Here is a 26,682-nt window from a genome sequence, read left to right on the forward strand (position 1 = left end):
TGAAGCAGCTGAAAATGGTTGGGCTTAGGACACTACCCTGAGGAACTCCTGCAGTGATGTCCTGAAGCTCAGATGATTGACCTCCGACAACCACAACCATCTTCCCATTGACCTCAGTTTTGCTAGGGCTCCTTGATGCCATACTCGGTCAAACGCTGCCTTGATGTCAAAAGCAGTCACTCTCATCTCACCTCTTGTGTTCAGCCCTTTAGTCCATGTTTGAACCAAGGCTGTAATGAGGTCAGGAGCTAAGTGGCCCTGGCAGAACCCAAACTGAGCGTCACTGAGCAGGTTATTGCTAAGCAAGTGTTGCTTGATGGCACTGTTGATGCCACCTGCCATCACTTTACTGATGATTGAGAGTAGGCTGATGGGGCGGTAATTGGCCGGGTTGGATTTGTCCTGCTTTTTGTGTACAGGACATACCTGGGCAATTTTCCACATTGCAGGGAAGATGCCAGTGTTGTAGCGGTACTGGAACAGCCTGGCTCGGGGTGCGGCAAGTTCTGGAGCACAGGTCTTCAGTGCTGTTGCCGGAATATTGTCAGGACCCATAGCTTTTGCAGTATCCAGTGCCTTCAGTCGTTTCTTGATATCACGCGGAGTGTATCAAATTGGCTGAAGTCTGGCATCTGTGATGCTGGGGACTTCAGGAGGAGGCAGAGATGGATCATCAACTCGGCACTTCTGGCTGAAGATTGTTGCAAATGCTTCAGCCTCATCTTTCGCACTGATGTGCTGGGCTCCCCCATCATTGAGGATGGGGATATTTGTGGAGCCACCTCCTCCAGTTAGTTGTTTAATTGTCCACCACCATTCACGGTTGGATGTGGCAGGACTGCAGAGCTTAGATCTGATCCGTTGGTTATGGGATCGCTTAGCTCTGTCTATCGCATGCTGCTTACGCAGTTTGTCACGCAGATAGTCCTGTGTTGTAGCTTCACCAGGTTGACACCTCATTTTGAGGTATGCCTGGTGCTGCTCCTGGCATGCCCTCCTGCACTCTTCATTGAACCAGGGTTGGTCTCCTGGCCTGATGGTAATGGGGGATATGCCGGGCCATGAGGTTACAGATTGTGGTTGAGTACAATTCTGCTGCTGCTGATGGCCCACAGCGCCTCATGGATGCCCAGTTTTGCATTGCTAGATCTGTTCGAAATCTATCTCATTTAGCACTGTGATAGTGCCACACAACACGATGGACGGTATCCTCAATGTGAAGTCGGGACTTCATCTCCACAAGGACTGTGTGGTGGTCACTCCTACCAATAGAGTCATGGACAGAAGCATCTGCAGCAGGCAGATTGGTGAGAACGAGGTCAAGTATGTTTTTCCCTCGTGTTGGTTCCCCCACCACCTGCTGCAGACCCAGTCTCGCAGCTATGTCCTTTAGGACTTGGCCAGCTTGGTCAATAGTGGTGCTACCGAGCCACTCTTGGTGATGGACATTGAAGTCCCCCACCCAGAGTACATTTTGTGCCCTTGCCACCCTCAGTGCTTCCTCCAAGTGGTGTTCAACATGGAGGAGTACTGAGTCATCAGCTGAGGGAGGGCGGTAGGTGGTAATCAGTAGGAGGTTACCTTGCCCATGTTTGACCTGATGCCATAAGACTTCATGGGGTCCGGAGTCGATGTTGAGGACTCCCAGGGCAGCTCCTTCCCTACTAAATACCACTATGCCGCCACCTCTGCTGGGTCTGTCCTGCCAGTGGGACAGGACATACCCAGGGATAGTGATTGCAGTGTCTGGGACATTGTCTGGAAGGTATGATTCCGTGAGTATGATATGTCAGGCTGTTGCTTGACTAGTCTGTGGGACAGCTCTCCCAACTTTGGCACAAGCCCCCAGATGTTAATAAGGAGAACTTTGCAGGGTCGACAGGGCTGGGTTTGCCGTTGGCGTTTCCGGTGCCTAGGTCGATGCCGGGTGGTCCTTCCAAATTCATTCCTTTTTATTGACTTCATAGCGGTTAGGTACAACTGAGTGGCTTGCTAGGCCATTTCAGAGTTAACCACATTGCTGTGGGTCTGGAGTCACATGTAGGGCAGACCAGGTAAGGACAGCAGATTTCCTTCCCTAAAGGAAATTAGTGAACCAGATGGGTTTTTACATCAATCGACAATGGTTTCATGGCCATCATTAGACTAGCTTTTAATTCCAGATTTATTAATTAAATTCCACCTTCTGCTGTGGTGGAACTCATGTCCCAAGAGAAATACCCTGGGTCTCTGGGTTACTAGTCCAGTGATAATACCACTACACCACTGCCTACCCACATGAAAGGTGATGGTAGCTGATTGCATAAGTAATTTTGAAAGTGAGTTGGACAGAGACTTCGGGATGAGGAACTTAGCATTACAGACTTAGTGGGGTTGTGGGAATAAGCACGGCAGTTCTTTCAAAGAGCCAGCACAGGCATGATAGGCCAAATGGCTTCCTTCTGTGCTGAATGGTTTTATGATTTCTATTTCTAGGGAGTTAGTAAACAAAATTAGAGAACATAGGATTGGGGGGGAATATACTGGCATGGATTGAGAACTGGTTAACCAACATAAAACAGAGAGTAGGAATAAATGGCTCATTTTCAGATTATAAGGCTGTGACTAGTGGGGTACCGCAAGGATCAGTGCTTGGGCCGCAGCTATTCACAATCTATATCAATGACTTGGATGTAGGGATTAAATGTAATATTAAATGCAGATAACACAATACTAGGTGGAAGCGTGAGTTGTGAGGAGGATGCAAAAGACACTTCAAGGGGATTTGGAGAGGCTAAGCAAGTGGGCAAAAATTTGGCAAATGGAATACAATGTGGAGAAATGTCAGGTTATCCATTTCGGTAGGAAAAACAGAAGTACAGAATATTTCTTAAATGGTGAGAGGCTGGGAAGTGTTGAATTTCAAAAAGGATTTGGGGTCCTTGTTCATGTGTCACTGAAAGCCAATACGCAGGAACAGCAAGCAATTAAGGCGGCAAATGGTTTAGTTTAGTTTTTTAGTTTAGAGATACAGCACTGAAACAGGCCCTTCGACCCACCGAGACTGTGCCAACCATCGACCACCCATTTATACTAATCCTACACTAATTCCATATTCCTTCCACATGCCCACCTTCCCTATATTTCCCTACCACCTACCTATATTAGGGGCAATTTATAAGGGCCAATTTACCTATCAACCAACAAGTCTTTGGCATGTGGGAGGAAACTGGAGCACCCGGAGGAAACCCACGCAGACACAGGGAGAACTTGCAAACTCCACACAGGCAGTACCCAGAATTGAACCCGGGTCGCTGGAGCTGTGAGGCTGCGGTGCTAACCACTGTGTCACTGTGCCACCCCAATGGTATGTTGGCCATTATTACAAGAGGATTTGAACATAGGAGTAAAGATGCCTTACTGCAATTATATAGAGTCTTGGTGAGACCGCACCTGGAGTATTGTGTGCAGTTTTGGTCTCCTTACATAGGGAAAGATATACTTGCCGTAGAGGGAGTGCAATGAATGTTCACCAAATTAATTCATGGAAAAGAGGTATTGTCTTCTGAGGAAAGGTTAAATACACTGGGCCTTTATTCTCTGGAGTTTAAAAGAATGAGAATTGATCTCATTCAAACATACAAAATTCTTGCAGGGCTTGACAGGGTAGATGCAGGAAGGGTGTTTCCCCTGGCTGGTGATCTGGAACCAGGGGACACAGTCTCAGAATAAGGGGCAAGCCATTTAGGACTGAGATGAGGAGTAATTTCTTCAGAAGGTGGTGAATCTTTGGAATTCTCTGCGTTGAGTATGTTCAATACTGAGATCGATAGATTTCTACATATTAAAACTATGAAGTGTTATGGGGATAGTGAAGGAAAATGGTGTTCAAGTAGATGATCAGCCATGATCTCATTGAATGGCAGAGTGAGCCTGAAGGGCTGAATGGCCTACTCCTGCTCCTATTTCTTATGTTATGTTTTTATGATCATGATCACATTGATGTTTGTGGGACCTCGATGTACACAAATTGGCTGCCATCACTTCAAAAATACTTGATTGGATGTAAAGTGCTTTGGGATGTCCTAAGGTCATGAAAGACATTATTTATTATATAAAGGTGAGTTTCTTTCTTTCTCTTATGATTACAGTCAAATGGACCTGCTGGAAGGACACATGCTTGCACAGGATTAAACTTTGCTGTGACGGGCTCTACAATCGCATAGTCTGTTAACACACACTCTTGAGGCTTAATCATTAATAATGGTTACTTAGCTGAAATACTAGAAACCACCAGGTGCCCACGGAACTACAGTCTAACAATGAATTATGCCTTCAGGAGTAGGGAAGAGCGGAGAAAATATTAAATATGGAAGTAAAATTATCAACAGCTTTAGTTCATAACAGAGAAGTCACAGGATTTAAAAAATAAAAACAAACAAGAATTCAAGCAGCACGTTATATAACCTCTCATGCGTCCCCAAAGTCAAAGCTTGAATCCAGTTCTAAAGATTATCTGAAAGCCAACTAACAAAGATGCTGAGTTGTAAGCCCCAAATCCCATTGAAGATCATTTACTTCCACGTCTGCAACGCTGCCCATCTCTACTTTTACCTCGTCTCCACTGCTGCCAAACTCCATAACCACATTTTCATCACCTCGAGCTTCACTTCTACACCTGCATTCTCTGCCTCTAAATCCTTACCTTTCATAAATCCCAAATCATTCAAAACTCTGTTCCCCACATCTGAATCTGCACACCCATCCTTGCAGACCTTGTTTGGCTCTCGCCACACTCGTTTACAAATCATTGTCAACATCAACAAATCCCTCCATGGCCTCAGCCCACCATAGCGCTGCAACTTTACTTAGCGCTTCATTCCCGTCCACACACTCTTATCTTCTGGCTTCAGATGCATCCACCCTTCTCCACTCCAACCTGGGGTACCTGAGCCTTCAGTAGCCCTGCCCATACTCACATGCATCACATAAATGAGCAAATATAAATAACTCACAGAAGTATTTCACCTTTACCTCTAAAATTTTGGCTGTCATCAGCAGAAGCTTTTCAATATCATCCTGAAGCTTTTCCTGCTCCTTCATGTCCCAGTCATACAGCTTTGATTCAGTTAATGCAATATGTTCTCTGCACATGGGATGTAGAACAAAGTAGTTATGATTGTAAAACAGCCCTGCACATTACATACTGTACATTACAATGGAGAGAAAGAAACTGGCTCTGGCAAAGGGTCTCCACCCGAAATGTTAAGTCAGCTGTTCTCTACAAATGCTTCTGGCATTTTCTGATTCCATTTTAGGATATTTTCTTCCCTCTCCACATTCTTTTTCATTAGTCAACAGACTTGATGGGCTTACCTGCTCATCAGTTTCTTTCTCTCTCGTGGAGGTAAACAAGAACAAACTATGCTAAGTGCCTCCAATTTTAATTCTCTGCTTATGTAGAATTGTCTTACCTTCTAAACAGTATCTCCTCTTAACAGATCAGTGGAAAGTTGCATTAGATGTGAAAGGGAAAATGGTGGACCAAACTCGTGCTATTATTCTCTGGCATGCCTCATTAAGAAGTTAATGCATATCAATTATGATCTATACATTTTAAAAGATAATTTGACAACCTTTAGCAACTTTTAAATTGAACAAGTACAATAAAGTTACAAAATAGGATTTTGGTGCCACAACTTGAAATGCCCTTGGAAAACCCATTCAAATGACATCACACAAGTATCCTGAGCACCACACTAAGAAGGAAGTCAAGGCCTTGGAGAGGGTTTAGTGAAAATTTACTAGAATAATACTGGGGTGAGGGGCTTCAGTTACGCGGAGAGACTGGAAAAGCTGGGGTTGTTCAGCTTGAGCAGAGATGATGAAGGGGAGATTTAATAGAGATGCTCAAAATCATGAATTTTGTTGGAGTAAATAAGGAGAAACTGTTCCCCAGTGGCAGAAGGGTCGATAACTAGAGGACACAGATTTAATGCAACAGGCAAAAAATCTAGAGGCGAGATGAGGAGAAATTCTTTTACTCAGTTAGTTGTTGTCATCTGGAATGTATGGCTGATGGAAGCATATTTAACAACTTCCAAAAGGGAATTGGATAAACATTTGCAGGGCGCTGGGGAAAGACAGGGGATTGGAAATAACTGGTAGCTCTTTCAAAGGTGCACTGGACTGAATGACCTCTTTTTGTGCTGTACCATTCTCTGATTATTGGGTCCTGTTTGATCAGAAAATGAAAATCATATTGCTTGGTCAATATCAAGACAGATTCAATACTGTTAAATGGACTCTCAAGGTATGCATGAGTGGATTGGCAGAAGATGGGATGGAGAAGTGTGTAATAATGTAAACCTTTCATTTTTACTCCCTTCCAGTGGTCTTCTGGATCCACAAAGTTCATATTTATTGCAGAGGATTTCTGGGATCTCATCTTCAAGATAGTCATCAAAATGTTTCATAGAATTCAAACTATGGTCCTTGAAGAACTGTACGCAATTAATTCTTTCAACAGGCTGCACATCAAGTTCCTCAAGAACTAAAACGTGCTCCTTTCCTGGAGCTTTCACCTCGACTGATGTAGGCTTTCTTGCCCTGAAGTTGTTCAGTCCTGGAGCCGTGTCAGTAAACTGGTCCACATTTCTTTCCTCATTTTTATACACCATAATACAGCTGCCAGCTTTTGCATGTTTGCGGTTTGTCTCCAATATGGGTCTTTTGGGGGTAATTGTGACCATGTAGGACTTTTCAAGGTCCTCAACAGGAAGGCTAATCCAAGGATTCTTAGGCAAACTAGCTGAACGGCTCACTTTTATCTCAAAGTTTAAAGTCTTCATATTACATTTTGAAAAGGGCTGCACTTCACTTGATGTGGATGATGGATCAGCAAACCCAAATTTATCAAACCCTGGCCATTCAACAGACTCATTCCCACTAATTTTATCCTTTTCATTTAGTTTTGCCACTTCAGTTTTAAGTGATAACTTTGAGATTTTTTTTGCCCTGTGTTCCCTATTGGCTACTTCATAATTGAATTTTAAGCTTCCAGTCTCAAAATTGCAACTACCAGCCCCATCGATTCCAGAGTCAAAAGAACTTAAAGATGGGGTTTTGTTGGTTAATGTCCTGCCTTTTTGGTCAGGATGAATAAGAACAGTTTGATAAGCTGACAGAAAAGTAGTTAACTGCAACTTTTCATCAACATGGTCACAGTCAAGATTACTGCTGTGTTCAATCCTTTCACTTTCACAGTGTTTTTCCACAGAGGATATATGTGGTTCAAAGCCATTTTCTTGTTTTGGTTCATGTAAATTGCTTTCAATGAACTGGTCCTGAATAACATGTGCTTCACTGGCAGTCTTCAGTGCCTCAGTAGCACCTTCACTAATCTTAGTATCAACAGATGAATCAGCATGATGAAGCATCACACTTTGAAATCTCTTTAAATACACTTCTTGCCACTGAATTGCTTGTTCTAAGTCGCTCAGTAACACTTGCCCCAGAGAAGTCAATAATTTTCTTACAATTAAGCACCTGTATAGATGAAAAAGAAATATTATGGCAGAAAGATAAAAAAAACCACAGTTCATTAGATTAAATATTTTACTTTGTGTCAATAATATATTTCCAAATAAAAGCATGTCTCTCCATCTAAGCTTTCTGTGACCCTCCTGACACTCTCCCAAAGGCAAGGCACCTGCTCCTTCACTTTTCTGTGAGTGCCTTAAGATGTTTCCCTACAGGTAAATACATTAAATAAATGCAAGTTTTTTTTTTAAATGCACAATATAAATCTAAGTTTTTTTTTCAGGGATGCATAGCTGATTGGCGATTCCTCAAGACCAAAAGGTAGTTTGTAAAGCAATGTCAAGTCACATATGGTCAGGAAATGGGAACACGGAACTTCAATTATTTTAAAAATGCATTGGGGAAAGAAAATGAAAAATAAAACAAGCTTTGCCTACTTAAACTCATTTTTCAGACCCCTATTACTGAATTAATAATTCATTACCAAGTCAATACAGTTTAAAATCTGCATCCTTAGATGAGTCACCATTGACCAGAAGCTTAACTGAATCAGCCATATCAACACTCTTCATAAAAGAGGCTGGGTATACTGTGATAATGACTCACCTCCACCCTTTAATGCCTCTCCATCATCTAAAAGGCTCAAGTCAGAAGTGGTATGGAATACCCACTACTTGCCTGGCTGGTGCAGTTGCAACAACACTCAAGAAGCTCAACACCATTTGATTGGCAACCCTGCTACTGAACTTAATTTCCATCTATTCACCATTGCAATACTATAGCTGCAGTATGTAAGATGCAGCTTGCACTGTCGAAACAAAAAAAAACCTTAATTTGACAGCAATTCCCAGCCCCACCCTCTGACCTCTAAGAGCTCCAGACCATCACCTACAAGTTGTCCTCTAAATGACACACCATTGTAACTTGGACATAAGAAACGGGAGCAGGAATAGACTGTACGGCCCAGCGAGCCTGCTCAGCCATTCAATATGATCATGGCTGATCTTCTGCCTCAACTCCACTTTCCCACCCGCTCCCCATATCCCTCAATTCCTTAAGATCAAAAATCTGTCTATCCCAGCCTTGAATATACTCAACAGTGGAGCATCCACAAACCTCTGGGGTCGAGAATTCCAAAGAGTCTCAACCCTTTGGGTGAAGAAATTTCTCCTCATCTGATCTGCTCCTTATCCTGATACTGTGCCCCTGTGTTCTAGACTCCCCAGCCAGGAAAAACAAACTCTCAGTATGTACCCTGTTAAGCCACTTCAGAATCTTGTATGTTTCAATGAGATCTCCTCTCATTCTTCTAAATGAGAGCATGAAACCAATTTGCTCAGCCTATCATAGCCAACCCTCATTTCAGGAACCAATCTAGTGAACCTTCACTGTACTGCCTCCAATGCAAGTATATCCTTCCTTAGATATGGAGACAAAACTGTGAACAGTACCCCAGGTGTGGTCGTCCAAAGCCCGATACAATTGTAGCAAGACTTCCTTGTTCTTGTTCTCCAGTCCCCTTGTAATAAAGGCCAACTTGCCATTTGCCTTCCAAATTGCTTGCTGCACCTGCATTCTAACTTTGTGTGTTCCTTGTGAAAGTAGACCCAAGTCCCCCCGAACATCAGCATTTAAAAGTTTCACGCCTTATAAAAAATATTCGGCTTTTCTACTCTTCTTACCAAAGTGAATAACCTCACACTTCCACATTATACTCCATCTGGAACCTTGTTGTCCACTCGCTTAACCCGTTTATATCTCTCGGCAGCCTTTGTGTCCTCTTCACAATTCACATTCCCTCATAGCTTTGTACAATCAAACTTGGATCCTTACTCTTGGTCTCTTCGTCTCAAAGTCTTTAATATAAATTGTAAATAGCGGAGGTCTCAGCACAGATCCTTGCAGCACTCCACTAATTACAGCCTGCTAATTTGAAAATGCCCCGTTTATCCCTACTGTGTACATCCTGTCCGTTAACCAATCCTTCATTCATGTTAATATCTTCCCTCCAACTTCATGAATCCTTATCTTGTGTATTAGCCCTTTGTGTGGCACCTTATCGAATGCCTTTTGGAAATCAAGTATATTACATTGACTGGTTCTCCTTTATCTACCCTACTAGTTACAACCTCAAAATACTCCAATAAATTTTTCAAACGCTATTTCCCTCTCATAAAAACATGTTGACTCTATCTGATCATACTATGATTTTCTAAGTGGATTGTTAAGACTTCCTTAATAATAGATTCCAGCATTTAATTGGGCTGTCAACCCCTGTTTTTCTTTCTCTTTCCTTTCTTGAATAGTGGTATTACATTTGCTAACTTCCAATCCACTGGAACCATTCTAAAATCTAGGTAATTTTGGAAATTTATAGAACCATAGAACGGTTACAGCACAGAGGAGGCCATTCAGCTTGTCGTGTCCTTGCTGTCTTTTCCCCATGGCACTGTAAATTTTTTTTTCTTCATATAATTATTCAGTTCTCTTTTGAAGGCCTCGATAGAATCTGCCTCCTCCACACCCTCAGGCAGTGCATTCCAGATCCTAACCATTCACTGCATTAGAAAGTTTTTCCTCACATCGCTGTTTCTTCTTTTGTCAATCACCTTACATCTGTGTCCTCTGATTCTGGATCCTTCCACCAATGGGGACAGTTTCTCCTGATCTACTCTGTCCAGACTCATGATTTTAAATACCTCTATCAAAACCTCTTAATCTTCTCTTCTCCAAGGAGAACAGCCCCAGCTTCTCCAATCTATCCACGTAACTGAAGTTGCTCATCCCTGGAACCATTCTCATGAATCTTTTCTGCACCCTCTCTAATGCCTTAACATCCTTCCGAAAGGACACAATACTCTGCTCCTGCACTCACTTTAGAATTGTACCCTTTAATTTATATTGTCTCCCCATTAACCAGCGTATCCACTATCTCTGCAGCTATCTTCTTTAGAACCCAAGGGTGTAGGTGATCATAGAAAATGGGAGCAGGAGTAGGTCATTTGGCCCATCGAGCCTACTCCGCCCTTCAAACAGATCATGGCTGATCATTTACCTCTATGCTATTTTTTCCCCCACGATCCCCATATCCCTTGATGTCATTAGTATCCAGAAATTTATTGATTTGTCTTGAAATGCTCAATGATTGGAGCTTCCACAGACCTTTGGGGTAGAGAATTCCAAAAATTCACCTCCCTGAGTAAAGAAACTCCTCCTCATCTCAGTCTTGAATGGCCTACCCCTTTTTCTGAGACTGAGTCTCCTGGTTCTAGACTTACCAGCCACAGGAAACATCCTATCTACATCTACCCTGTCACACCTTGTAAGAATTTCTTAAGTTTCAATTAGATCACCTTTCATTCTTCAAAACTCTATCGAGAATACAGGCCCAGTTTCTGCGATCTCTCCTCATAAGACAATTCCTCCATCCCAGGATTAGTCTAGCGAACCTCCGTTGCTCTCCCTCTATGGCAAGTATATCCTCCCTTAGACAAGGAGACCAAAACTGTACACAATACTCCAGGTGCGGTCTCACCAAGGCTCAATTTCAGCAAGACTTCTTTAATCCCGTCCTCAAATCCCCTTGTAATGAAGGCCAACATACCATTTGGCTTCCTAATTGCTTGTTGCAGCTGCACATTAGTTTTTAGTGACTCATGAACAAGGACACCCAGGTCCCTTTAGACATCAAAACTTCTCAAACTCTCACCATTTAAGAAATACTCTGCCTTTTTGTTTTTTCTACCAAAGTGGATCACTTCACACTTATTCACATTATATTCCATCTGCCATGTTCTTGCCCATTCACTTAGCCTGTCCAAATCCCCTTGAAGCCTCCTTGCATCCTCCTCACAACTTACATTCCCACCTAGTTTTGTGTCATCAGCACATTTGGAAATATTGCAATTGGTCACCACATCCAAATCTCTATAGCCACCTTCCTTCAATACTCTGGGATGTAGCTCATCTGGTCCAGGGGATTTATCAACTTCCAATCAAATTAATTTTTTTTTGAGTACTACCTCTTTACTGATACTAATTTCTTTCCAATCCGCATTTTTACAAGTTCCTTGGTTCCCTGTATTTCTGGGAGATTTTCTGTATCTTCCTCCGTGAAGACAGACACAAAGTAATGTTTAGTTTCTCCGACATTTCCCTCATTCTCCACCACAAATTCTCCTGTCTCTGCCTGTAATGGACCTACATTTGTTCTTGCTCATCTTTTCCTTTTCACATTACTAAAGAAGCTTTTACAGTCCACCTTTATGTTTCACACTAGCTTTCATTCATATTCTTTTTTTCCCTTTATCAGTTTCTTGGTCATCCTTGGCTAGATTCTAAATTGCTCCCAATCCTCAGGCTTACCACTTTTTCTGGCTCTTCCTTTGATCTTATGCAGTCTTTTACTTCTTTTGTTAGCCTCGGTTGATTCACCTTTCCTGTTGGGTTTTTGTGTCTTAGAGTATGTATATTTGTTGTAAACCATGTAATACTTCTTTAAATACTAGCCTTTGCCTGTCTACCATCAAATCTTTTAATATATTTTCTCAATCTACCATAGCCAACTTGCCCCTCATACATTCATAGTTTTCTTTGTTCAGATTTAAGACCCTAGTTTCAGAATAAACTATATTTCTTTCAAACTTGGTGTAAAATTCTATCATATTGTGGTCACTATTTCCTAATGGCTCCTGTACAGCAAGATTATTAATTAGCCCTTTCTCATTATATGACACTAAACCTAAAATAGCCCGATTCCCAGTTGGTTCCTCAACATACTGCTCCAGAAACCCATCTCATACACACTCCAGGAATTCATCCTCCACAGAATTAGTGCTGATTAGGTTTACTCAGTCTATAGGTAAATTGAAGTTGCCCATTATCACTGTATTGCCCATGCTACATGCAGCTCTAATTTCCAGATTTATACCGTGCCCAACATTACCACTACAGTTTGGTGACCTATAAACAACTCCCATCAATGTTTTCTGCCTTTTGCTGTTTCTTAGCTCCACCCAAACTGATTCTACACTTTTCTCCTTTGATCGAAGATCCTCTCTCACTAATGTTCTGATCTCATCCCTTATTAACAGGGCTACCCCACCTCCACTTATCTTTCCTAAATGACAAATATCCCTGAATACTCAGTTCCCAGTCCTGGCCACCCTGCAATCATGCTCCATAATGGCAATTAAATAATAGCCATTTTCCTCTATTTGTGCCTTCAAATCATCGACCTTGTGGGCCAAATTAAAAAGCAGAACCACAAAGGTATTAATATCCGTATTACTACCTGAACCATGTGCAAATTGGCATAGGGTAAATAAGAATAGAGGGGTAAATGTGTGGCTCAAAGATTGGTGTAGGAGAAATGGGTTCCAATTCATGGGACACTGGCACCAGTACTGGGAAAGAGAGCGCTATTCCGTTGGGATGGGCTTCTCTTAAACCATGCTGGGACCAGTGTCCTGGCAAATCATATAACTAGGGTTGTAGATAAGGCTTTGAACTAAATAGTGGGTGGGGTGGGGGGGAGGGTTCAATTGAAAGGAACTTTAAAAAGTCAAAAAGTAACAAGACAGCAGAGATGTAGGATAGTGAAGGAGCATACATTAATCAGAGAGTGACAGGAAGGGACAGAGAATACAAGCATAAGATACAGCAGAAATTAGAACCGGAGTAGGCAAAAATGGTAAAAAGTCAAAACTGTTCTGAAGAAGGGTCACTGACCTGAAACGTTAACTCTGCTTCTCTCTCCACAGATGCTCCCAGACCTGCTGAGTATTTCCAACATTTCTTGTAGAAATAAATGAATATGATTTGATAGCTATCACTGATATGTAGTTGCAGGATGACCAGGACTGGAATCTTAATATTCAAGGATATTCGATGTTCCGGAAAAATAGACAGAAAGGAAAAGGAGGTGGGGTAGCTTTGTTATTAAAGGAAGGGATCAGTGCAGTTGTGAGTAATGATATAGTTGTAATAGATCATGATGTAGAATCAATTTGGATGGAAATAGGAATAGCAAGGGAAAGAACTCACGGGTGGGAGTGGTCCATATGTCCCTGCAGAGTTGCCTCTCTGTAGGACAAGATATTAATCAGGAAATAATGGAGGCGCGTAAGAAGAGCACTGCGATTATCATGGGTGATTTTAATCTGCATTATAGACTGGACAACTCAAATTGGCAAGGATAGCATGGAAGACGAATTTGTGGAGTGCCTCATGGATTATTACTTAGAGCAATATGTTGCAGAACCTACCAGGGAACAGGCTATTTTAGATTTGGTATTGTGTAATGAGGTAGGATTAATAAGAGATCTCCTAGTTAAGGATCCTTTAGGGGGAAGCAATCATCACATGGTAGAATTTCAAATTCAGTTTGTGGGTGAGCAACTCGGGTCTCAAACCAGTGTCTTCAACTTAAACAAGGGCAATTACAGAGGTATGAAGAAAGAGTTGTCTAACGTGGGCTGGGAAGATAGACTACAGGGGAAGTCAGTAGATGAACAGTGGCAGACTTTTAAGCAGATATTTCATTACACTCAGCAAACATTTATTCCAGTCAGAAGGAAGGACTCGAAGAGAACATGAACCATCCGTGGATAACAAAGGAAGTTAAGGAGAGTATCAAATCAAAAACAAAGGCGTACAATGTGACGAAAACGAGTGGTAGGCCAGAGGATTGGGAATTTTTTTTTTTTTTTAGAAACCAGGAGCGGATGACTAAAAAACTAATAGAGAGAGAAAAAATTGATTATGAGAGTAAATTGGCAAGAAATATAAAAACAAACAGTAAGAGCTTATACGGTATATTAAAAGGAAGAGAGTAGTTAAAGTAAGTGTGGGACCCTTAGAGGATGAGACTGGGGAATTAATAACAGGGAACAGGGAAATGGCAGATAATTTAAACCAATATTTTGCATCGGTTTTCACGGTGGATGACACTATAACCATCTAACAATAATAGTTGAACAAGGTGTAAATGGGAGGGAGGAACTTGTAACAATCCCTATCACGAGGGAAGAGGTGCTGGACAAACTGATGGGACTAAAGGCAGACAAGTCGCCAGGACCTGATGGCCTGCATCCAAGGGTTTTAAAAGAAGTGGCTGCAGAGATAGTGGAGGCATTGGTCATAATATACCAAAACTCACGGGATTCCAGTAGGGTACCAGCGGATTGGAAAACCGCTAATGTGACACCCCTATTCAAGAAAGGAGGGAGACAGAAAGAAGGAAACTGCAGACCGGTTAGCTTATCAGTCATTGGGAAAATGCTAGAGTCCATTATTAAGGAAGAAATAGCAGGACATTTAGAAAAACATAATGCAATCGAACAGAGTCAACGTGGTTTTATGAAAGGGAAATCATGTTTGACAAATTTGTTCTTTGAGGATATAACAAGCAGAGTGGATAAAGGGGAACCAGTAGATGTAGCGTATTTGAATTTTCAGAAGGTGTTTGATAAGGTGCCACATAAAAGGTTATTGCACAAAATAAGAGCTCTGGGTATTGGGGGTAATGTGTTGGCATGGATTGAGGACTGGCTAACGCACAGAAGGCAGAGAGTTGGGATGAATGGGTCTTTTTCAGGTTGGAAAGCCATAACTAGTGGGGTGCCACAAGGATCAGTCCTAGGGCCTCAACTATTTACTATCTATATTAATGACTTAGGGGAAGGGACAGAGTGTAGTGTATCCAAATTTGCTGACGATACAAAAATAGGTGGGAAGGCATGTTGTGATGAGGACAAAAAGAATCTGCAAAGGGATTATAGATAGGTTAAGTGAGTGGGCAAAAACTTGGCAGATGGTGTTAAATGTGGGAAAGTGTGAGGCAATCCACTTTGGTAGGAAGAATAAAAAGGCAGATTATTTAGATGGAGAAAGACTACAAAATACCTCAGTACAGAGAGATCTGGGTGTGCTTGTGCATGAAACACAAAAGGTTAGCATGGAGGTGCAGCAAGTAATGAGGAAGGTAAATGGAACTTTGGCCTTTATTGCTAGGGGGTTTGAGTTTAGAAATAGGGAAGTCTTGTTACAACTGTACAGTGTGTTGGTGAGACCACACCTGGAGTACTGCATACAGTTTTGGTCCCCATATTTAAAGAAGGATATACTAGCATTAGAGGCAGTTCAAAAAAGGTTCACTAGGCTGATTCCTGGGATGAAGGGGTTGTCTTATCAAGAATGGTTAAACAGGTTAGGCCTTTATTCATTAGAGTTAAGAAGAATGAGAGGTGATCTTATAGAAACATAAGATTTTAAGGGGGCTTGACAGAGTAGATGTTGAGAAGATGTTTCCACTAGTGGGGGAATCTCGAACTAGGGGACATAGTTACAGAATAAAGGGGGCACACATTTAAAAGTGGGATGCGAAGGAATTTCTTCTCAGAGGGTGGTGAATCTCTGGAATTCTTTGCCTCAGAGAGTTGTGGAGGCTAGGTCACTAAATGTATTTAAGGAGGAGGTAGATAGATTTTTGAAATCTCAGGGAGTCGAGCGTTAGGCGGAGCAGGCCCGTAAGAGGAGTTGAGGCCTGGGACAGATCAGCCATGATCTTATTGAATGGTGGGGCAGGCTTGAGGGGCTGAATGGCCTACTCCTGCTCCTATTTATGTTCTTATGAATGCTGCATGCATCCAGATAGAGTGCCTTTAACTTTGTCTTATTATTCCTCATTCTGATCCTATTTGATGTTTGCCTTTGTTTCGTCTGCCTTCTAATTTCGCTTACTATACTTTTCGACTTCCTGTTACCAGTTTTGCTTCCTTCCAATCTGAGCTCCCTCACAGGTTCCCAACTCCCTGCCAAACTAGTTTAAACCCACACACCGCCACCCTCTCCAGGAGAGGTGAATCAACCATAGCTAACAAAAGTTAAAGATTGCATTATTTATTTTATTTTTATAATTTAGAGATACAGCACTGAAACAGGCCCTTCGGCCCACCGAGTCTGTGCCGATCATTAACCACCCATTTATACTAATCCTACACTAATCCCATATTCCTACCACATCCGTCCCTATATTCCCCTACCACCTACCTATACTAGGGGCAATTTAGAATGGCCAATTTACCTATCAACCTGCAAGTCTTTTGGCTGTGGGAGGAAACCGGAGCACCCGGAGGAAACCCACGCAGACACAGGGAGAACTTGCAAACTCCACACAGGCAGTACCCAGAATTGAACCCGGGTCGCTGGAGCTGTGAGGCTGCGGTGCTAACCACTGCGCCACTGTGAAGTGGCTTATAAAGGTCAACAGAAAAAGTGGTAAGCCCGAGGACTGGCAGCAATTTAGAATCTAGCAAAGTAGGACTAAGAAATAGATAAAGAAAGGGAAAAGAGAATATGAATGAAAGCTAGCATGCAACCCATCCATCTTGTACATGTCCCACCTACCCCAGAACAGGTCCCAATGCCTCAATGATCAGGCCCTAGGCATTTGTCAGCTTTTAGTCCCTTAATTTTCTCCAATAATTTTTCTCCACCAATATGAATTACCTTGAGTTCCTCACTCTTATTAGTTCCTTGGTTAGCCTCAATTTCCGGTATGTAATTTGTGTCTTCCATTGTTCAACATATACCATTCCTTCATCGTCATGGAGTTAAACATTTTGGAATTCCCTACCTAGCACTATTGTTAGATTACTATCAGCACAAGGACTATATCATCCAGGACAGAGCAGCTCCATAAGAAGTTGGAGCATTTTCTCTCAGCGCATGACCGAACTGCAGCCTACAAGTAATTGGCCAAAGAAGAGAAAACAACAACTCTTAGCAGCAAAACCTCAAATTTAGACAGACTAAAGGGGTCAGATTGGCTGAACATTTTACAGTCCACCTGATTTTACTCTCAATTGGCGGTGTATAAAACGAATGGCCGATCTGATCCAGTCAAATTTCTCGCCTGATGGGTTGATTTAAATTTTCTCCCAATACGTGTGAAAATATAGCAGGATACCAATACTTACTGTTGGAATAGCAGTTTTCCCCTCCTCCTCTGTAATGTTTCTGGAATACAATCAGCCAAATCCCTGAGCTGAACCAATTCTTCAATGGCTGGAAGAGGAGCTTTATTCAGGAAGTGATTAACCTGGTGCTGCCAGCTTGGTTTAAGGCACATAGCTGCCTCGCGAGGAAACTCCAACATGTGTACGTCCTGATGACATACCGCCTCTTTAAAAAATATTTCTTGCAGCAGAAGATGATACCAGCCAGCAACCTAGAAGGAATCATTTTGCAAAAGCAATTTTAAAATCTGGGTGAATATTCACATAAGAATTCAAATAAAAGACATGTGCATTAATCTTGAACACAAAGGGGTCAATTTTAACTTCCAGGCGACCAACCGGCAAAGCACGCTGGTCCCTCACCAGTAACCAGAGCAAAGGGATAACTGCAATTGTTTGGCCCTGGCCTCATTTACATCTGGCTGGCGAGTTGCGCAGTGCCAAACAGGCATCCCCGTGCAGCTTGCTGGATCAAGACCATATCACACCATTGCCAACAAGGTAAGCGTGGGAGACTGAGATCATGGAGTCGGGGGTGGGGAGGGGTGGTCTCAGGACACAGTGCACACTCCAACCTGAAATAGCAATCAGGTCATTTGACTCTTGTGTATTAAAAGGGGCCTATTTTCTGAAACAGGTGGGCACTTTGGATGCCCAGAGGTAGGCCCTTTTCAAAATACCACCAGCTGCATCGTAACGGGGCGGTAAGGCAAGCAGTCCATTGTGAGGCTGTTACTGAATTAAGGATCAGTGTAAAACCACATAGGTGTACCTGTGGCATGGACAGGCTTTGATAATTGGGTACGCATGTACCACGATTTTGTAGCACCACAGCATTTGTCTTTATGAGGTCCCTTTGGAGAAGCCACAATTAGCTTACCTTAATCGGTTTAAGTGAAACCCATATCAGAACTAGTTTCAGGTATAAAGAACTGGCTCTCAACCAACTAGTCAGAGCTGATAAAACTTTTCATTATCTAATAAAAATGGAACAGCCATTTGTGCTGAACTGGTACGAGAACTTTCACTCTTTGGCTTGCTGAATGAAATTAAATGGCTAATGCTTAAAAGTTACAGGAGCAATAGCCTGAATACTGGAGATATGAAATTTACACATGAATCACAGAAAACCAGTAACAGAAAAAGTTAGATGTTCACAGCAAGTTGTTCAGCATCTAGTAGAGAAAGCAATGTTCAACGGTAAACCAATTCCTCAATGAATTGCAAAAGAGATTCACCTTTGCAAAAGAGATAGCTTATAGCAAGTAAATATCTCTGTTTCCAGCCTGAAACCCAGCTATCCCAGTCTGATTGGTTATACGTTACCTACTTTTTCAAAAATGTAGTAGAAATCATAAACTGCTTTTAAAGTTTGGCGGGGTAGTTCTACAGCTATGTGGAACATATCTTTTAATCTGCTCAGTTTCTCCTTACAGTCTTCCTCTTTTCCTCCGGGTTTCTCTTCGGCTATTTCATTAAGATCCTGCAACACTCTCTCCGATTCGGCGATCAAATTCTATAAAATAGCATGGACAATACAACCAATTCTATAAAAATGTAAAAATAATGTCAAAGCACCAAATCTATAGTCAATAAGAAACATTCATTGTTATTTAAGGTAAATTATCAGCCTTGGAGGATAATCTTCACTGTATAAGCTGCCAAATCAGATCACGGTTTTGTTGTAGAATGATCGTAAGGAGTCTACCACAAATTGTAAGAAAACATTTCATTAAACCTCCTGGATCCAGACTATATCAGAACAATATTAGATTAAGGAGACATAAGTAAGAAAAACAGAAAATGCTGGAGAAATTATTTGCATCTTCCACACATTTTAGCAGCAAGGCCAAAATGTGCATACTCTGGGAAAACTGCACGCTTAGCACAAATATAAAATTATTGTCCTGACAGTACGATACATGGAACATTACAATAGTTTACATTGCATTTAAAAACAATTCATTTTGTTAATGGCAAGACAGCAATGTATTAAATATGATTCAGTGCTAAAATACTGGACATTTCATAATATAAGCACAAAAAATAAAAGAAACTCACCATTGCAGGGTTATAAACAGCAACATCATAATCCAGTTTTAGAATCTCTGCTTGGCTCAAATTATTTGCAATTTCTATTCTGTATGAATGGATCTTTCCCATTCCTTCAGTAGTGATCAAATCAATAATCTGCAGGCAAAAGAAAAAAGTAAAACATGTCTGCTTGTTACTTTCAAAAATACCACTGCAATGCAAGCATAATTTTGCTGTGTGCAGTACCGATATGCCAATGAGTTATACAACATCACATTGTCCCCTCTCCATTGTGTTATCAGTTATGGTAACTTTAGTGATGAACATTCCTAAAGTAAGTCACTCTATTCAAAATACTCTGCAAAACAGTTTCATGGAGGTTTTTTTTTCACTGTTTAAAAACTAAAAGGGGGTCTTTGTGCCTTTAAGACTGAGAGCAGTTTTTATTTTCTCTGGGAACAGTGCGCCAACTGCAAGCCTGTTTCCTAGACAACAGCAAGAGAGAGGTGTCACATGCCCTATTGTATCAGTTTGACTGTGTGTAAAGACTGGCTAAAACCGGTTTGATCTGGCGGACCAGTGAAGTGTGCTCTCCTAGAAGGAAGGATTTATCTCTCTCAGCAGAAACTTTACATTGGCCTACAGGCTGTGTTTCGCCTAAAGAGGAAAAGACCCCTGGAAAGGAACTTTGCATTGTTGGAGGTGGCAAATTCGTTTTTACTTCTAGTCTCTATGAAGCCTCTGCCTCAGGAGTGACTTTCTGTTGCCTTTTGTGTTTCCAGGAGCTCTGAAATTCCCAGTAAAGTTTTTACCGATAGACTGCCAATTCAAAATCTAAATAGACCTATTGCTATACTCCAAGTTGAAAGATCTGTGTGTTGCCTACTGCAGCCGAAGTGCTGCAAACACCTATCCATTACAGACTATTCATCAAACTCACCTGGAGACTTCGATTGGCATCTGACAATTTGACTCTGGGACACCTCACCAAACCGGGAATGTAACCCACCAAGACTTACAACCCAGTTGTTTTATTATTCCTAAGAAACGGCTCTAATTTAAAACACTTTTAAAACTGGTTAACTGTTGGTTTTTGAATGTCTGTGTGTGTGCATGAGGGTTAGGAGGAATAAGAAGTTATAAAGTCTTTTCAGACATAGATTTATCTCAGTATTGTTTAAGATTTAGTTTATCGATAAATAATTTGTTGTTGTTTAAAGATAACTGGTTTGGTGTGATTTATTCTGGGAGTTAATAGAATGTTTAATTTGGCTAATTTCCAGCAGGTGGGAAACTTTAATAATATGCTGTGACCTGTGGAGTAATGGGACTGAATTGATAGTGCATCACTCCTGCCTTGGTCATAACAACAGACAAATCTGAATATGTTGAATTCCAAAATCCTACATGTTATATAAAATTGAAATGAGAATTTCCCTGATGCCTATCTGATAAGTACTCTGCTTGGATTAGAGATGAGTCAGACACCAAGAGAATCCAAGATTCAATCCTGCTCTGTTTATAAGTACTTTGATCTCAGCTGGGATGGCAGTCGATGGCTATAACTGACCTTAGTGCCCTTAGCTACAGGTGAAAGGAGGAAAGAAAAGAGCCAGGCTTCCCACACCTGAGCTCTGTCCAATGACCCCTGCTGCAAAGTGTGTTATGTTGAGTGAAGATAGGATCAGGCTTCCATTGTGACCCCTCCCACAACTGAATAGAGCAAAGGAGAGTTTAGCAGGGGAGGCTGTGGCCCTAGAGAAAGTTAGAGATAGGGAAGGGCGAGGCCATGGAAAGGATTAAATACAAGCATGAGAACTTTAAATTTGAGGTGTTGGAGAGCTGGGAACCAATAAAGGTAAGCAACAGGTGTGGTGGGCAAGCAGGGCTTGCTACAAGATGGGATACCAGCAACACAATTTTGGATGAACTGACATTTACGGAGGGTGAAGCTGGCTAGGACAACATCGGAATATTGAGTCTGAAGGTGGCAAAAGCATGGATGAAGGTTTCAAAAGCATGTGGGGTGTGGGTAAAAGGCAGGTAATGACAGAGAGGTGGAATTCAATACATGTAACTCTAAAAACCTGGGTTGAATCAATTTCTCATACAAGATGTTAGTCATATGGAGTTATTCTGAGGATAATGACACCATCTTTCACCATACTCAATGTGAGCACTGCAGCATTATCAATTAGTCAGTCTCAATGCTTAAAATTAAACATCAGACTGATGTTTTCATATGTATGTCTGTATAAGCTGCCAAATCAGATCACTTTTTTGTTGTAGAACGATCGCAAGGAGTCTACCACAAATTGTAAGAAGAAAACATTTCATTAAACCTCCTGGATCCAGACAATATCAGAACAATATTAGATTAAGTAGACATAAGTAATAAAAACAGAAAATGCTGGAAACACTCAGCAGGTCGGACAGCATCTGTGGAGAGAGAAACAGAGTTAACTTCTCCACAGATGCAGAGTATTTCCAGCATTTCCTGATTTTATTTCAGATTTGCAGCATCCACAGTATTTTGCTGCTGTTTAAGCAGACGTAAGCTTCGGAATCAGTTTGCCAGTTTCCAGTCACCTTCAAGCCTGTTGTAGTCAATAACTATTCGGTAAAATTCAATAAAATTATCAATTCAGATGCCATTAATCATACTATACAAGAGCCCAAGAGCAAATATTTCATCAATACTTCCACTTCCAATTTGTCATTCTGTTTGATAGTGAGCTACAAAATAAAGTATTCAAATAATATTGTACAATAAAATACTTTGTGCCTGGTTTAATCTCAGGATGCCTGAAAGAAATTATACCTGCTGAGCCTTTTCCCTGCACTGAAGGTCCTTCTGCAAAAGTTGAGCCCTGGCAAGAGCCTGTTGCCACAGTAACTCCACTTTCTCCACAGCTGCTCTTATCCTATCCAAGGGAAATGAAAATGAGCGAAGTTACAGACATCAGTAGATAAATAGGTTGTCTATACAATGTGAATAATTTTTTATTGATGAGTATGCGTTACAACCTCAGTGAGACCATTAATGTTAAAACACGAGGTATGACCTCCCCAGACCAATTTAAAGAATGACAAGATTTCACATTTTAAGACTTTTATTATAACTAAATTAAAAATCCCCATTAACCAAATGATACTTTGTGCGTAGCTAATATTCTAAATTACAGAGAAAAGAATTTTCTTCACTTATTAAAACACCACATTTATATGTCACACAGTCCTCCTTGGAGTGAAATCTTGGTAGCTAAAAGTCTCAAACTTGTCACAGTTGCAATGGGTTGGATCTCCCAGACCTCCTCGAAGTCAATGTCCTCTTTGCTCACTTCTTATCAGCAATTTCAACCCAGACTTCTGTGAACAAGGGGACCTCTGCTGACCCTGTTGGTCTTTCCCTTCTCCACAAACCTCAACTTTCAAATCAGGTTCAAGTCTTTGCAGCCTTTCGCTGTATCAGTGTGCCGAGAGCAGGTGTTCCCTCTCTCTCCCTTGAGGCTGCCACTGCTGCTCGTTGTCTTCTGGCCTTCCTTACAGCCTGCAGATTTCTCAAAGTCTGTAGAATTTATCCAGAAACAAAAAGTCATTTGTTTTTTCAATATGCTGAGTCCACCTGTCTGGCCACAGCTGAAACACCCTGGCCTCCCTTTGTTTCCAGGTGTACCAACCCCACATGGACTGCAGCGGTTCAAGAAGGCAGCTCACCACCACCTTCTCAAGGGCAATTAGGGATGGGCAATAAATGCTAGCGAGCAATACCCACATCCCATGAACAAATCAAAAAAAAGTGTTAGCAAGTGCAATTCGCATTTGTATTTTCAGAGCCATTGGCTCCTTGTTTAAGATCGGAGAGTTTGGGAAAGCGAAACCCATTGTCCGTCAGGCGTCAGAACCTTGCATTCTCTGCTTTTCAATAGGGTCGTTGATCCGTGTTCTCTGTTGCCCTGGTAACGAAGAATTCTGTCTCGTCTTTAAGCAGAGCTGATGCGAGGTCACATGCTTTCCATGACACACCCGCCCCCCCGCATCTTACACATTAAAAAATCACAGTTTTTACAACATATTCATGCTACAAAGTCCTGCATTCATAAAAGTATTTCACATCTATAGAACACATGTGATTAGAAAAGTATATAACAGCAAGAAAGCTGCGATACGAACATACAAATTAGGAGGAGTAGGCCACTTGGCCCCTTGAGCCTGCTATTCAATAAGATCGTGGCTGATCTGATTGTAACCTCAACTCCACATTCCCGCCTACCCCCAATAACTTTTTATCCCCTTGCTTATCAAGAATCTATCAATAAACCGCTTTTAAAATGAATTTGGAGTCCTATGACCCTAGTTATCATTTTAGATCGGACCCTGCACATTGATGATGGAACCAAGGAGGCCCACAAAAATAACCACTTGAATTTAAAATTCCTCCATTGCTTCACCCCTCTCCCTTTTCTTTTTTCCAATATACTTTATTTATAAAAATCTGTAAGAAATACATTACAAAACAGTTCCAATTTGACATTCCAGAAAGTGCAAATGAAATCAATCAGTTTCCTTCAATACAGAAAGCGAGTTTCCTCACAACCCTTTCCATTCCATTTTACATGCAATGTACATTTGCATTAAACAGCAAAAACATATTTGGTGCAGACAGCCCAAGGGGTTTTACATGGGTTCCAGCCCCTCGATATACTATGGCAGGACGACCTTACACAGTGGCCTTTACTCATTGAGCCTTTGCAGCGACTGCCCCAAGCTTTAGTGCATCGCTCAGCACGTCATCCTGGTCCTTGGAATGTGCCAGTCTGCAACACTCGGTCGTGGACAACCCTCATCTCTGAAAGACCAGCAAGTTTCGGGCAGACCAAAGTGCGTCCTTCACTGAGCTCTCTGGCCAATCTTTTGGTCACCTGTCCTTAATGTCAATTTTTGTCTGACTATGCTCCTATGAAGCATCGTGGGACATTTTACTACATTAAAAGCACTATAAAAAATTGTTGTATTATCAGTTTTAATACACAAATACAAAAGACAGACAACTCACTCACACCAAAAGTGTTCACTAGTAGTTTAAGACAGGTTATGTACTGTGCAAATGCACCAATCCAGGGAAGGAAGTGGGAAAAAAAATCAGTGATGTCACTGGCTTTTGATCTGTTTTGCATCCAAAACTTACTCTTGCAATAGGGGAGCATTCTGAAACATCTTGGTCACAACAGATGTTGCAAAAATTGATTTTGGTTGACAACAAACATAATTTTTAAAAATCCAAGCTAAACCTAGTCTCTCAATTCTCAGTACGAAAGCATTTTCCTTTCTGGAGGAGAAACCCAACTAGTTTGAGCCTAGAAATCATTGCTGGTATGAAATTCCTCTATCATGCAGAGGCATGAACCTAATTATTTTAAATGCTTTCTACTTTCAAAGCCTCATATATAGCAACTATTGAATATTGTTATACCAGACACAGCTTTTGAATTTTAGTGTTAAATATTTTCTCTGGGTTAGTGTTTCTGGTCACTCTCATAGGTGAATCTTACGTCTGCTATGATCCAGAATGCTGCTCAATAGCTAAATAAACGACAGCAAGACCCAGTGAGTGTAAGTGAAAATCCTTACTTGCACCACCACATGATCTTCTTTCACTACAGACAGTGGAATAGATGAGTATTTTTGCTGAATTAAGACAAAAACTTTAATAAGCCATTTCATTTACAGAAAATATTAACAATTTCCACTTCCACTTCTATATCATTATCCACCTCTGCTCCTGCCTTGGTTCATCTGCTACTGAAACCCTCACCCTTGAATTTATTACCTCCTGACTCAACTATTCTGCTGATCTCCTGACAGACCTCCTATCTTCCACCCTGCATAAACCTGAGATCATCCAAAACTCTCCAGACCTTATTTTAACTCACATCAAGTACGATTCAACCATCACACCTTCAAGATGCTCCTTAAAACTGACCTGTTTGGCAAAAGTTGTCAACTTTCTTGTCTAATTGCGCTTCTGTGAAGCGCCTTGGGACGGTTTACTGTGTCAAAGGCACTATGTAAATACAAGTTGTTACTGAAGAAAGAGTAGACATTCATGCACAATGAAATAGATATTTTCCTACAGTTTTTTTTTTACATATAAAGCAACAAAAATCTAACATTTTCTCTCCAAGTATAGCCTCTAACCATGCATTTACTTACGAGAGCTGCAGTCTAGCCTGGCTTCGCATGTCAAGCTGGCACAGAACTTTCAATATCAAGAAGCCTTGCAGCTCGTGGATGCAAGTTGCAAATACACATTGTCTACTTTCTGTTTTAAATTGCTAATGTGGGATCAAGTCCTGGCTCCTTATAATAGTCTTAAGTTTTAAATTTAAAAGGTTTAGTCATGACAGGAGAGCTTAAAGCCGTGGTTTGCTCCTCTTGCTGCATGTGGGAATCCAGTCCCCGGGACCAGCATGTGTGCAGGAAGTGTGTCCAGCTGCAGCTCCTGGAAGCTCGGGTTTCAGAGCAGGAACAGCGGCTGGAAACACTGTGGAGCATCCACGAGTCGGAGAGCATTGTGGATAGCACGTATAGAGGGGTGGTCACACCGCAGCTGAAGGGACTTGAGGAAGGAAGGGAATGGGTGACCACCAGGCAGTCCAAGAGAAACAGGCAGGTAGTTCAGGAGTCCCCTGGGGTCCCGCCTGCAAATCGGTATTCCATTTGAGGCTGATGAGGCTGGTTCCTCCAGGGAGTGCGGACAGAGCCAAGCTTCTGGCACCGCAAGCAGCCTGTCTGTACAGCAAGGGGGAAAGAGAGGAAGAGCAATAGTAATAGGGGATTCTATAGTCAGGGGAACAGATGGGTGCTACTGTGGCCATCAACGTGACTCCAGGATGATGTGTTGCCTCCCTGGTGCCAGGGTCTGGGATGTCACTGAACGGCGGCAGGGCATCCTGAATGGGGAGGGTGATGAAGCAGAAGTCTTGGTACATGTTGGTACCAATGACATAGGTAGAAAGAGGGATGAGGTCTTGCATCAAGAATTCAGGGAGTTAGGCAGTAGACTAAAAAGCAGAACCTCTCGGGTTGTAATCTCTGGATTACTCCC

The 26,682-nt window shown here is 41.7% G+C and overlaps 1 protein-coding gene across 1 annotated transcript in view; it reads right to left on the reverse strand.

Moving 5' to 3' along the window:
* Positions 1 to 26,682, reverse strand: part of LOC137362204 (uncharacterized) — a 130,597-nt gene that overhangs the window by 49,842 nt on the left and 54,073 nt on the right. Inside the window, exons 4-9 of the mRNA XM_068026658.1 lie at positions 22,396 to 22,498; positions 19,602 to 19,730; positions 18,871 to 19,056; positions 17,502 to 17,752; positions 6,349 to 7,527; positions 5,014 to 5,125 (exon numbers count right to left, since the gene is read on the reverse strand). Coding sequence (XP_067882759.1) covers positions 5,014 to 5,125; positions 6,349 to 7,527; positions 17,502 to 17,752; positions 18,871 to 19,056; positions 19,602 to 19,730; positions 22,396 to 22,498 — 1,960 coding nt within the window. The remainder of the gene's footprint in view (positions 1 to 5,013; positions 5,126 to 6,348; positions 7,528 to 17,501; positions 17,753 to 18,870; positions 19,057 to 19,601; positions 19,731 to 22,395; positions 22,499 to 26,682) is intronic.

Source organism: Heterodontus francisci, chromosome 3, assembly GCF_036365525.1.
Source record: "Heterodontus francisci isolate sHetFra1 chromosome 3, sHetFra1.hap1, whole genome shotgun sequence".
Lineage (NCBI taxonomy): Eukaryota > Metazoa > Chordata > Chondrichthyes > Heterodontiformes > Heterodontidae > Heterodontus > Heterodontus francisci.